This window comes from Rhipicephalus microplus, chromosome 8, assembly GCF_043290135.1.
Source record: "Rhipicephalus microplus isolate Deutch F79 chromosome 8, USDA_Rmic, whole genome shotgun sequence".
NCBI classification, from domain to species: Eukaryota; Metazoa; Arthropoda; class Arachnida; order Ixodida; family Ixodidae; genus Rhipicephalus; species Rhipicephalus microplus.
Genome location: NC_134707.1, coordinates 48,028,572 through 48,043,303, shown reverse-complemented (window position 1 = coordinate 48,043,303; position 14,732 = coordinate 48,028,572). Strand labels below are relative to the sequence as shown.

Below are 14,732 nucleotides of genomic sequence, written 5' to 3'. Positions count from 1 at the left end.
TGTCGCCGGGTGATAGGTGTCGAACTCTTGCTTTCCTATCGTAATATTTCTTCTGTGTCATTTTCGCCTTAAGGAGTTCTTCGTGCGCTACCTTGCAGGTGTCTTGCAGTCGCTCCTGAAGATCTATAACATACTCGTATGTTGTTTTCGTTTCAGGATCGATGTTGGTCCCTGTCCACAGTTCCTTAAGAATCGACATTGGGCCGCGTACAAATCTGCCGCAGAGGAGATCGAACGGCGCGAATCCAAGGCTCGTCTGGGGAACTTCACGGTATGCAAAGAGCAGGGGAGCCAAGTATCTGTCCCAATGTTGCGGCCGTTCTTGACACATGCGGCGAACCATTTGTTTGAGAGTGCCATTATATCTCTCCACAAGTCCGTTGGCCATGGGGTGATAAGGCGTTGTGGGTAGCTGACGAAACGAAAGTAGCCGACCGAGTTCTTGCATGAGACTCGAGGTGAACGACTTTCCACGGTCGCTCACTATCTCACGGGGCACTCCAACGCGGGAGAACATCTCTACTAGTGCTCCCGCTATGCGCTCTGTCTCGATGTTCGGTAGTGCCACCGCATCCGGGTAACGCGTAGCGAAGTCTACCATCGTTAAGACATACTTGTTGCCCTTGGATGACGTTGGTGACAGCGGGCCAATAATATCGATGGTGACCCGCTGAAAAGGTGTGTCTATGACAGGCATATTTCCCAATGGAACTCGTCCGACGAGGTGTTTAGGCACGGTCCTCTGACATACGTCGCACGACTTCACGAACCGTATCACATCAGCCCGTACACCCGGCCAATAAAACTCTGTAAGTACACGGTCTGTTGTCTTTTTTTGCCCTTGGTGACCAGACAGAAGGCCTTCATGAGCCATCTTCATTACGGTGTTCCGAAGATCCTTGGGTACTACAAGTTGCTCCAAGTCTTGCATTTCTGCCGTGCGGTGGCGCCGGAAAAGAATGTCGCGTACCAGCACAAACTCAGTGACTGCTGGCTTCTTAGATATGATCTTTCCCAATGCGGCGAAGCAGGTTTCCAGCGTGGGATCTGTGTGCTGTAAATTCTTTAGCGCTTCCCGGCTGATATCCAGGGGTTGGATCCGAGGAACAATCAGTTCACTGGGCTTTTTCCTTTCTTTTCCTGCAGCCGCCAACATGTCATCTTGTCGTCTTCTATCTGATGAGGTTGCATCTTCAGGTTCTTCTTCAGTGCATACTGGATCATGGTGAATCTGTGCTAGTTTCGGACGTCCTGCTGGCTGCTTCGGGACTGGTCGGACAGCTGACAGTACACCCGCAATGTTGCCAAGCACGACTTCATACAATGGATTCTCCATACAAACAGCAAGCACCTGACCTCTGAAAAACGGAGAATCTATGTACACCTCTGCTTCTGGTAAGACTTTTGCAGATCGGTCCAATAAGTGAATGGTGCGGGTTTTGCCAGTCAAGTTGCAGTCAGGAACTAGTGATCGTTTCACTACCACCGTATTGCAACCGGTATCCCGCAATACGGTAACCAGCTTCCCGTCGAGTTAGCCCTTTACAGTTGACATTTGTTTTGACCCGTTGTCGCGAGTTGCGTGGCTTGGGTCCCATCACACAGGTCATGACAATGTTTCTCATCCTGATTGTCAGGCGCATCTTCCATTGATTTCTCATGCTGCGCTTTCTGGTATCCCAAGACGGAACATGATGCCCCTACGTTTTCCCGAGTTTGAGGGACAACTATCGGATCTGTGCCCCGACTTCTTACAGATCCAGCACGACGTCGACTTGGGCGCTCGAGACTTTGTCCAGCAATCGGAAGCTCGATGACCCGGCTTGTTGCACAGAAAACAAAGCGGCTTTTCTTTGCTTTCGCTGACAGTGTCAACTTTAGCTGTAGCCATCGGTTTCCCTTTTTCGTCTTTTCCTCTAGCGAGATTCACAATTCCCTGAGCTTCCAAATATTGATCAGCCGTCGTTGTCAACGTGTCCAGGTTATGACATCCTCGCTCCTTCAGGAAGACAGCCAACTTCTCGTCGCACCGCCTGAGGAATTGCTCGGACACCATCTTGTCTCGCAGTGCAACATATGTTTTGGGAGTCTTCGCCAGCTCCTGCCAATGGTCGAAGTATCCACAGAGACGTCCCGCGAACTGTCGACCTGTCTCAGTATTCTCGGGCCAGGCATCCCTAAATTTCGTGTGGTATCCCTCCTCTGTATAACGGAACCGCTGGAGGAGCGTCTGCTTGAGCTTTGCGTAGTCCGTAGAGTCTTCTGCAGACATCCGTCCTACCACGGTCAAGGCTTCTCCCGTTAGACACAAGCTCAGTGACAGGGCCCACTTGTCGGTTGGCCAGCCTTGGCTCATGGCAACCCTCTCAAATCTCAGGATGTACGCATCCAGTTCGTCCCTACTCTCATTGTAGGGCTGAATCATTTTGTGTGGGCTGTGAAAACTCTGACCACCACCCATACTATCGTCCGCAGAACTCGCGCTCGGCCGCTGCGCTTCTGCGACACGACGTCGCTCCTCGAGCAGGAGCCTTTCAGCCTCCATGCGAGCTATTTCACGCTCATGCTCCACCTGTGCTGCTAGCCGTGCCTCCTACCGATCTTTCGCTCTCTGGTCCCTCATTTCTTTTTCCTCAGCGCTCACCCATGCCAGCAAAGCCTCACCACTCAGCCCCATCTCCTTCCCTAGCTCAACTAGCTTTCTCTTGTCGTCCATCCTCGTCCGCCACATACAAACAACGTGAGGCAATCAGATGTGAGGCGAGAGCTTAGTCCTGTCTCGCGGACGCCAGAAATTGTGATGGTTAAGGACGTTCGTCACTATGTTTGTTGATAGCGGACGAAAAAGGATTAACATCAACAATGAATGCGAACAAAAGAAGCGTTATATTGTACACTAGAGAACGAAGTGGCAGGTGAAAATAAAACTATATGTCCAACCCTACACGCCAAGCATCACGCAACATGTACGAGAGTCAGACCTCTATTATGCGGAGAGCTCGCGGCTAGGCTTACTCTGAGTCCAGCGCGTAGAGTTCTCAGTTCGCAAGAGGAAAACGCTGCCTCACAGTTTGGGTCCCCGTCGTCCCGACATGATGCGATCGTCGACGTGCGCGAGTGCAAAGGTGGCACGGCTGGAGCGGCTGGAACGGCTGACGGCACACGGATGCGCTACCGTGTGCAGCGCCGTTTAGTCAGACGTCGCGGCCAGCAGTCAGGGTCGCAACTCCTGAGGTTCAGGGTCAGGCCCCGGCTCACGAGGACCACGCCCGGTAGGCCTCGCCCACGAACCTGCTCCCGGTCACTGCACCCAGGCAGGAGCCTTTCAGCAGGCCCCGTCCTTGCACCTTGTACAGGCCGGCGGACTCGACCCCGAGCGAACACGCCGGAGCTCGACCTGGCCGACACGTACGGGTCCCACGTCCGGCTCAGGAACGCTCCCAGGAACTAGTCGTTCTCGAGCGGCGCACTGCTTCGTCTGCCTTCGTGGCCTCCACGCTCGAGCTCGCTTTCGCACGTTCCTTCTTCTCTTCTTCTTTTTCATTTCTTGTTATCGCCTTCGTGCCACCTGCCTCCGCTCGTCTTCTTCAGTTTCGGTTTGACGTACCTCGTCGCTTATAAGTCCTTTTAGCCACAAATCGTACCTAAACACAGCACTTTTGTGTCCTTTCCTTACACCAGGTAAACATTCACGTAATCCTATCGGACAGGCTTTTGATGGTTGGTAATTAGAAAAGTGAATGCAGTGATTCTGCGAGCAAGGTAAGCAAAGAAGATGCTAGGAGACGATCAGAGCTGTCTATCATATAAAGAAACAAAAGCAACCACCACCACGTTAAGCACCGTTCTCTATGAAAGAAGTATGAAAACTCAAGAGTATTTTTTTCTGCTGATTGTTCTTTTGGGGTAGAATATGTTATTTTTTTTCACAAGATAATTCATCAGTTTTGAGTAACCGAGTTAATATGCATCTCAATCCTTCCAGAGCAGTACAGCTAGAACAGAGCAAAACACTACGTGATTGCGTGCGATTGTGAATTGTATAGATGCGGTCACTGACCAAGGGAAGGTTAAAAAACAACAAAAAATGTTTCGGGACCCATACAGATTCTTTGTTCACCCTCTCAACTTGGTCAGTGACCGCATCTACATCCTCACTATGATACCTGACCAGACGAACTGTAATCGATCGCTTGACAAAAATAATTCCTTCTCATTTCCCTCCAAGAAAGTCAGTTATAGTAATATTCTAGACTATCACAGATATTCGGTGCATTAAATGTGCAGTGCTTAAACCATTCACTTTAGAAACCAGTAAACTTCATTGTACATTGAAAATGTTTCATACATTCCATCTCTCAGCGACATTCTAGCACAAAGCTGAAAGTTCTCATATGTTCTTCACTAAATATACTTACCACTCGCAACGCACCGTTTTCTTCGGACACTGTGAGAGCTGCCAGCTGTTTGGGGTCATGGTACAGGCCTCGCTGGAGTGCTTCAACATTGAACTGCAGAGAGAATAGTCAAAGTTTTTAGTTTATGCTTCTGTTTCAGTCTCAATTTATTTAGTAATCGTTTTCAGCAATAGTATTGAAGCACAATGTTACAGTAAACTGAATCAATGTTTTGGTACAACGGCAATTGTCAACACAAATCATAATGAAAACAAAACCCAAACGTAATACCACAACAAGGCATAAAACTGTTTTCACTATAACATGCATCCTACACAAAAGTGACTTAGTGAACAAACTTCAGAAATGGTGGCATATATCAAGGCAGCCCTTCCCCCATCGTTTTCCTCTTTTTTTAGATAAATGCAAAATGTCAACTTAGCTCCCCTGTAGTGTATTCCACGAAGGCGTCAAAGCATTTAAGCTGAAACTAGAAGCATGAAGAAACAAATGTACTAAAGTACCATCAATGAGTAAAAACCAACTACTCGACATTGTAACACATAAATGTGGTGCTTAGCTTTCGGAGTTTAAAGTTTATACTCAGCGAGAGCAAAACGCGATGTTTACCAAAAAAAAATTTACATGTTCAACATCAAAGCTCATTTGTCATATATTTTGGGTTCAGGTGTGGAATACTTTAGAATACTTTTAGAATACTTTTAGGTTCAGGTATGGAATACTTTAGATGAATAATTGCCCCAGAATTTTAGTGAGACGGGACGGTAGATTGACAAATCCTGCTCGAGAACCTCTGATTGCGTAGTTATCACTTACGTTGTTAAAAACAAAAAAATATTTCTTGGCAAAGTCGTCCCAATTCTTGGGGACCAGATATACCTGACAACGGTCACTCCTAAAAGAGTCGCGCACAAATTGCGATAAATGAAAATGCTCAGTGCTTTAACAATATCATTTTCGTCCTACAAATTTATGAACACTATTCAAACATTCGAAGTAGCAAATATATTTCTTACGTATTTGTGCTCTGGAGTACCTTCACGATACTTCCGCACAAAGAAATTGTCATGAAGGATGAAGCTTGGGCGAAGGTTCAGCGTGATTTGATCACTTATTTTCAGCACTTTCGTGCTTTCATCTCTGGCTTCGAATAGCTTAGGATAAACGATGGTGCGATATCCAGGATCTGAAAGAAAAAGGTAACTGAAACTTATTCGATTGCTGGGATTTGGTTACCTATGTTTTGACGTCACTATCTCGCTCTTGGATTGGTAATTAGATACGTTTAGTTGTTGCTAGGTGATGTGTATGCTACGTATTATTGGACACGTACTTTCCATCTTAGGTCGACCACATCCCAGCCGAGGCTTAAAATTATTGCATCAACCATTGGATAATTTTACAAAGTTCGCGTGAGTTAACATGACAATATGTGTTCATAACATATGGTACCTTGATAAATTCTACGTTTGAGATGTCGCTCTACGAGCTCCTCAAAGTTTCGAAAGGTTCTAGGGGAAGTGAAACAGCTTAACTCTCAAGTTTCTGGTGCACTCGCTGTGCGCTAAAGGTCTTACTTTCCTGCGAATATATCTTATGAAAGTGTTTTACAACTCTTTTATAATTCTCTTCGTTTGAGTTCTCAATATTTCTGATATTCCTGTCAAGTTCATCATCACAGGAGTATAGTAATGTGTTTTACATGAGAGTACCACCAACAGTGGACTAACAAAACAAACGAAATAAAACGCAAGTGCAGGTCACTTTTCCTAACAGGAAATAAAGGAAATATAAATTATAATGAAATGGTTAGTGTACATGGTTTATATCTCAAGCAGCCAGGCATCAAGGAATCTTATTATACCCCCAAGTAATTGCTGATATATAATCAAGGAAGACAGCGCATATTTTTCTGTGTGTGAGTGCAGTAGTTAGTGTTGTGAGACGCAAGGTAAAAAAAGTACAGTGTATATAAATACGCATTTTGTATTTCGTAAACATCACGTGACACTCAATTATTGTAAAAGTCACCAGAGGAACAAAGAAAACAGAAACACGGAGAGTTCTATCATAAAGTGACTTACTCTGATGACAACTTCTACACACTGAGTGCAGGCAACTAAATCTTCGAATAGGTCTATAAAATTACGCCAACTTCCGACGAAGGGAACCATGTGTTCCTTTTAGCCAAGCACGCACGCGAAGAACGCACGTACGCACGCACGCGAAACAGCAGGTGCTGACGCTTACACTAGCGGCGTCGTTGACGCTCGCACTTAATTCGGCGTTGCGCAGGAAATTGGATTGGATTGGATAAACTTTTATTTATTTATTTATTTATTTATTTATTTATTTATTTATGAATACTGCAATCCCTACTAGAGATTTTTGCAGAGTGGGTTACATGAATAACGTGAATCCTCAATATGCAGACAAACAAATTTTCAAAACAGGAAGTTAAAAACACACAGAAACAAAAGTACGCACAAAGCAACCTAAATATGCAAAAATTCGAATGTTTATGGGGACAGAGTTTAATTGGCATGCTAAATTAAACACTGTTATCGAGGCTAGAAGAAAACAATGTTAAGGATGGCTGTAAAACTTCGGTGTTGGTTAGTTTGTTCCAGTCGTTTATAGTTCGTGGAAAGAATGAATATTTAAAGCAGTTGTTACGGGTTGCATAGGGTGTTATTGTGCGCTCATGTCTTTGTCGAGTTGCATATCCAGACGAAAATGAAAGAATTTCAGAAATGTCTATCTTGTAATGTCCCTTTATTAGTTGATATAGAAATTTTAGTCTAGATACGCGGTTTCTTTCTGTTAGTGTTGGTAGGTTAGCTCGAGCTGAAAGTTCCGTGATTGAAGTGCGCCCGAAGCTGTTATAAATAAAACGAATGGCCTTTTTTTGTACTCTTTCTAGATTGTTGATATTAGTTTTGGTAAAAGGGTCCCATATAATGGAAGCATAATCCATAGTCAGTATAACTATTGTTTTATAAGCCAGAAGGCCGACGGAGAGAGTTGAGAGTTTCAATGCCCATCTGAGGAAGAACAGCTTACGCATTGCAGTGTTAGTTACTGCATTAATGTGTTTCGTCCAATTCAGGTCGTCTGTGATCCATATGCCAAGATACTTGTAATGTGGGACTTGGGAAAGTTTAGTATGGGTAGTAGAGTACTAGTATTTTAAAGGATTCCTTTTATTAGTTATTTGCATAAACATTGTTTTTTCGAAGGTAATAGCCATTTCCCATTCATCACACCAGGAGGACACTTTTTGTAGAGCATCATTTAACACGTGTTGGTCTGCGGGACAGCATATTTTGTTATAAAGTACACAGTCATCAGCGTAGAGTTTGATTTTAACAGGGATGCCATCAACAATATCATTAATAAACAGGAGAAAAAGAAGTGGCCCTAGCACTGAGCCCTGAGGAACGCCAGAGTCAACAAGCTGTCTATGTGAGCAGGACTCTGCAAAAACAACAAATTGTTCGCGTTTTTTCGGATATGCAGAAATCCAGTTAACTACTTGGGAATTATTGATTATTCTACCTATCTTATATATCAGTTTAGTGTGGGATACTTTATCAAAGGCTATCGAAAAGTTCATAAAAATAACGTCAGTCTGTGTTCTACTACTTATTGATTTGGCAAAGTCATGTATTGTTTCAACTAACTCAGTGTTTGTCGAATAACCTTTCCTAAAACCATGCTGGAATTCGGTAAGAACGTTATAGTTGTCTAGATATTCGCAGACGTGATTGTAAATGATATGTTCCAGATCTTGCATACCGTACATGTTAATGAAGTTGGACGATAATTTTTAACGGAGTTCTTTTTTCCGGTCTTGTGAACTGGTTTAATTCTAGCGGTTCCCCAGTCTCTTGGTATTTCTCCATTTTGTAAAGACTTGCAAAAAATGACGTGAAGGTATTTTGACAACCACTCAGCGTACCTTTTCAAGAAGCTATTAGGAATATCATCAGGCCCTGGTGATTTTTTGGCATCAAGCCTTAGCAGAAGATTAAACATACCACTTTCAGAAACAATGACATCAGACATCGGTGGTAGGGATGCATGAAACACGGGGGGTATACCATTATCTTGGGTGAACACCGATTTATTTTATTTTTATTTAGCAATACTGCTAGCCCCAACTTGGGGCCATAGCAGAGTGGGTGTACATAGTACAACAAAATCAACAGTACAATACTGCAGTCAACACAGAACAAAGCACTTCAAACAACATAAAAAATGTTTCACGAAGAAAAAAAAAACACTAGTCAGATATAAATTTTTCAAATGCCTCGATACTGTCTGTTTCAATAATTTTGCTGTCAAGCTCATTCCATTCTTTGGCAGTGCGCGGAAAAAAGGAATACTTGAAAGTATTATTATTGGGCTGGAAAGGAACGACAGTGTGTTTATGACGTTGTCTGGTAGAGTAACCGGAAGAGAACTTTAAGTATTCACCTGTGTTACTATTTATTCGACCTTTAACTATCTTAAAAAAGAACAACAAACGAGAAATTCTATTTCTTTCTGAAGTCCGTTTGAATCCCGCTTTGGAAACTAATTCAGAGACTGATGTTGGGCCGTATTTCTTGAAAATAAATCGGACAGCCTTGTTTTGGATTCTATCTAGTTTATGGATATTGACATTGGTGTAAGGATCCCAGATAATGTTTCCATAATCCAAAATGGGTTGGATAAGAGATTTGTACGCCAGAATTTTAGTGTCGTATGAAAGTCGAATGAAGGACGCGCATGAAAGTTGTTGGATAGTGGGAAGGAGGAATGTTAAGATGGTTGTTAAAGGCATGGGAAATTTTTGCGCTATCGTGAGTTAGACAGCCATGAACTTCAAATGTATCACATTCAGCGGAGTGTGGAGAAATCGAACGCCAAAATTTCTCGGGAGACGTGGTGATAAAGCCTAGTAATGATTCACTGTAATAGCGCTTTTTATCAGCAGCTACTTGGTCTTTAATTTGTAAAGAAAGTTTCGATATTTCTTGCATTATAAATGATGTTCTGCTGTTTGTTAACCTTTTCTTTAGGCGCTTCAGTCGCCTTTTAGATTGCATTGTCTTCCTCGAAATCCATGGGTTCTTACCCTTACATTTTTTTTGTAATCTTTGGTACAAAACAATCAATACATTCATTCACAATCTGTTTAAATCTGTCCCAACGGTGGCGTACATCACAAGTGCTATTGCAGAAATCATCAAAATTAATGGAAAGCAAGTCAATTATTCACACATCATCAGCAAGAGAGAAATTCGGAAATGACAAAATTGTACGATTATTGTTTATATAACTATTGGCTAGAGTAAGCAACGCGGCTTTGTGGTCTGAAATTTCCGGAACTACTTCGCAGTAACTTTTGGCACTAATGGATTCACTTACTAGAAAGAGATCTAGTACTGATTTGCAATTTTCTTGGATTCTAGTGAAGTCTGTTACAATTTGAATTAGGTCAAAAGTGAAAGAAATGTTTAGCATTGCTTCTCCCAAGTGATCATTGTGATTATTGAGCAAGAAATTCGGCCAGTCTATATTCGGCAAGTTGAAATCTCCAGCCAGATTAACTTTGTCGCCAGGTGTAACTTTGTCACACAGATCACTGTGTTGCGGGTAGCTCCCACGTGGAGACTGAGATACCAAGCTCCTCAGCCGCCTCGCGGGCTTGGTGGACAGCCCAGAGCTGATCTGCCAAAGACGAGCTGTGGATTGCCGCCTCTCATCTGGCAGAGGTGATGTTCAATAAATGAGCGAATTTGGTGCACTGCCAGAGCATGTGTTCCAATGAAGCTATTTCCCCACAATGTGGACAAAGACTACTTGGGTATAGGTCAGGGTACATGATGTGTAACATTTTCAAAGTAGCGTACATCCGCGTTTGCAAAAGCCTTGATGTAAGTGCTTGGGGGCGGGTTAGATTTTTGTGAGGTGGAGGGAAAATCCTTCTAGACAGGTAGAAATGTTTAGTGAGCTCGTTATATGTTGTAAGAGTTTCCCGGTTATCGCCTTCACCAGTAGAACGAATCCCCAGGGAGGCGCGGTTGGAGAGTTCTCGCGCCGCCTCGTGTGCTGCTTCACTTGGCACAAGAGAGAAACCAGTGATGGACCAGTGTGTCCTACTGAAATATATGAATCACTGCTAATGGGCAGTGAGAGACAAAAGGCTTTCACTGGAGACCCGCAGTGCGCTTTAAAAAAATGCGGACGCTGCAAATTTTTATTGTAAAAAACACAGAGGAGAAATCTTGCAGCACTACCTCGAAGGTCCAGATAAAGTGACTATATATACGGGTTGGGCAGTGAACTGTTGCGCAGCGCGAGCAGTCAGTTTATTTTAATCAAGAAACTCGCTAGCAGATGCACACTGCGTAGGCTTTGCGAGGCTTAGAAAGGGGGAGCGCTGAAGAGGAGAAAGAGTGGGGAAGGGGACGCGCATGAAAGTTGTTGGATAGTGGGAAGGAGGAATGTTAAGCAAGCGTAGTCTGAGTACGAACGCTGACGCCGACGCGGCAGGACATTGACCAGAACAAGAGATACTGCGCATCTAGAGAAAAAAAAACGTCAAACACATAAATGCCTAGTGAGCAAATAGAAGTTCAGCATATCCCACGTATCTGGGAATCGACGTTATGCGAAACATGCGAAGAGGTGACTGTGATGCAATTTTTTTTAATTGAGCGACACATCATGCAATGACGCTAAATATATGTACAAATGTTGCGTGCACAGATATATGTTGAAAAGTGAAAGATGTTCATATAACCAGTTTTTGGTTCTTGCATAACGATGCCAACTGGAACATGCGTATTAGCAACGCCAGAAGCTGATGTGGGGCGCTGATGCTCGCGAGAATGCTGGCCCTGGACACTGCTACATAAGTCAATTTCATTGCAAGAGAACTAATCACAATTGGCATGAACCCGACGTGACCGCTGTATAAAGGAGTACATATGCATTGGTAGGCAGCACTGCAACCACTATTGAGGTTTCATGAAGATTAGCGTCTATTTGAAAAAGTAGTTCCGAGATCTGGCGTAGCTCTGTGGTAAAATGTTTCATTGCCACGCAGAATGCTTGGATTTGATTCCAGTTGTGCCTCTGACATCTATTATATGCATTCGTCGAGTCGACGCTACCGATGTCGGGTATTTCATGACGCTCGCGCGTTGAAATTGCTTATGTGTGTTCTCCTCGTTTCTGGGTATATAATAAGTGTCAAACACATGTGCCACATACCCGCATGCCAGCGGACATAGCCGCTCGTCGGTATGTGCCACTGTTTGGCGGGAAGTGTTTGACGACGTACGTGACGAAATTGTGTTAATATTCATGTGTTGACCAGCGCGTCATATTCGTCAAACCATCTTACCCTCTCATTCTAATTTTGGTTCACGCCAAGTTAAGGGGGTGACCTCGAGAGCACCCAAACGTAAATGGCTAGACAAATAGATAGATGCACTCAAAGTGGCTGAAGTTCGCTAAGAAATGCTTCGCAATCAACGAGGAGAGCATCTTTAGGCATTGCGCTAGTGGGAATAAGCTAGACGGATGGATAGCCGTACTTTGGATGCCCCCTCTTATGATTCTCTCGCTTTAACATTCAGTGCACACGAAGTACACACTTTCTGGGAAACTTTGTCATCTCTGGAGTGTTCAGTTACCAAGGCTTTGTACTATTTATTAGGTGCCAGAGTGAAGAAAAGAACGCTTTCCAGGCAGACAACGATGTTGATTTTAAAATCATTTTATGGTCAAATCAGTTGCCATGTAAACCCTGCGTTGTGCAGTCACAGGATGCAGCACCCTATATATATATATATATATATATATATATATATATATATTTATATATATATAACTTTTAGCTATAAGAATCTGCATATCACCACTATGCAGGTTTCCCGACACCTTTTCAAAACTTCATGTTAGTCAAGCCAAATTTCATAATGCTGCGCATGTAGTAGTCACTACATATAGGATCACGAAATAAGTTAATTAATCGTAATACCCTCCTGCAAGATGGGGTCGTCAGTTTTTTCAGTATCGAGAAGCATGTGGTACTTGATACCGAAAGTACCATCGACATACTTGATAGAAATGTTGGCTTAAGGTAATATATTTCTTGAGAATATCGGTAAGAAGAAATAAAAGCGGCTCTTTTTCACTGAAAAGTATAAGCCTTGGTGCACAGTCAATCAGGTAATTTTTTTTGGCTTTGTGATGCTGTAGATTACAAGTGTAGTTTTCTTGATTGGAATAAGAAAATAAAGCTGTCTTGCAATATAAAATTGACACGTAGCTGTAGCCTTGGCTGGAACCTTATTTTTTTCAAATGCTTTTTTAGTGCAATTCATAAATGACAAATAACCGACAGATAAAAAAGAATATTAACACGAAGCGTATTCTTCTTGAACATTCTCAACATGATTCATATAGCACACAACTTTTTTTTTTACTCTGACAACCCCAGGAACGGGCATATAAAAGCTTCTCTTTCTACTGATACTTACCTGTCGTATCTTGGTGATTTAAAAAAAAAGTCTTTCATACAGGAAGTAGAAGGCCTCAACTCATTCAACTCTTACCTGATATGGTTTTTAGCTAGAATTCACTCATTCTTCTGAATGGTGTTCGAAAATCTCGAAAGCACCAGCATTATTCTCTCGCTTGTTGAGAGCTTCAAGGAATACAATATTTATTCTATTCAGAAGTGCTTCGTTCAACTTAGCAATTAGAACGGATACTGAATCATCAAGCTCATAATGTCCAGGAAATGACATCTTTTGGCCTAACAGTTACAGATCAAGCTATCGATATTAGGTGCCATACAATATAGTCTTCATCACATACTGTTCAACCGAGAATGGGGTACATACAATTGATGTTTTTTATGTTCCTATATATGTGCTGTAATATACGCATCAACCTGGAGCTCCCAGAAGTTATGAAAAGGAAAGCACTTCACAAGGACCATTGATAAAATTTTATCCTCAAGCTCTACGCTAAAAACAAAACAGCATACTATTTTTTTTTGCAATCAATACTTGATGTTGCTGCCAAATCATCAAATTCGCGGTTAGGTTCACTCCACTTGTGACTGGCCCACTATTCATACTTCCATTAAAAAATAGCGGCACAAGCGAAGTTGCGGATCGTACGAGTGTATTTGACTAATAATTGGGCACGGTCAGTGGCAGTCGTGACGTGATCATTGTGAAGCTACGCTGCAATCTAAAACCAATCTGGTTGTCCTTTTAAGAATCACTGTCCAATCACTTATACAGAGAGCGAAGTATTCCATGTTAGGCATTCGTCTTTTTCGACGCATTTGACGTGTTAATAAACAAAATTTTGCCTCTCCACTTACTGCTGTTTTTATGGACTGTCACAAAGTTGGGTATGTACAAAACTTAGGCAAGAGCCCATTTATTGTCAACTTGATGTAACCACCTCTTTGAACACATTCAAACACACAGTGCATTCCTGTTAATTTCAGTGCAATGCTCGTTTCAAATTTATGCGCACGATCGTCCAATGCACTTAAGAATTTTTTGTACATACTTTACAATACTATGAAACAAAAACTGAGTGAATACAGCAATATTGAAAAATAACTCACCACTGGAAACGTAGCAGACCATATTATCGTAACTTATGCGTGAAAATATTATTAACAAATATATCAATTTCATGATTGAGTATGTACAAGTGAAATAAGATGTTGCGACGAGATAACCGAGCGTTAAATTAGAAAAAAAAGTAGGGCTCGCCAAAGTTTGAAATTACCCGCATGAGAAAATTTGGAAATTTCAGAGTTGTTTACAAATCTACGCCAGCTTCCTTGTTATTTTGTTACAAATTTAGTGCAAAGCCCTATGTTCTGTTACACATAGTTGGCGACAAGCTTATATAGTCTCAAGAGGGCAATGTCTTCTAGTGTGCTCACATATTCACAATCCATTGTTTCCTTGAACGCGAGTAAGTTTCGACAGTTGATATTTCAGCTGACACATTGAGCAATGAAATGTCGAATGCAAAGCGTGCAAACATTTAGTAAAACCGTTTTTGCTTGACACAAAGAACTTTACAACGAAACTGTAATTTACGACAACTTGCATGAAAGGTTGAACTTATGGCTTCTGTTTTATTTAAACCTGACTGCATTACTGCGACATCCTCAAAGAGAATAAATAATTTTCTTAAATTCAATTCTCGGTTACACTAAGACACGAAAATAACTAGACGCTTTTACAATGAAATAAGAAGCTCATTTAAATAAAGCAG

The 14,732-nt window shown here is 42.4% G+C and overlaps 1 protein-coding gene across 1 annotated transcript in view; it reads right to left on the bottom strand.

Moving 5' to 3' along the window:
* LOC142768500 (venom metalloproteinase antarease TserMP_A-like) overlaps nt 1-14,314 on the bottom strand; it is a 28,647-nt gene extending 14,333 nt beyond the window's left edge. The window contains exons 1-3 of the mRNA XM_075870491.1: nt 14,068-14,314; nt 5,435-5,604; nt 4,419-4,511 (exon numbers count right to left, since the gene is read on the bottom strand). Of these exons, the coding sequence (XP_075726606.1) occupies nt 4,419-4,511; nt 5,435-5,604; nt 14,068-14,140 (336 nt within the window). The 5' untranslated portion in view covers nt 14,141-14,314. The remainder of the gene's footprint in view (nt 1-4,418; nt 4,512-5,434; nt 5,605-14,067) is intronic.
* Nucleotides 14,315-14,732: the final 418 nt, after the last annotated feature.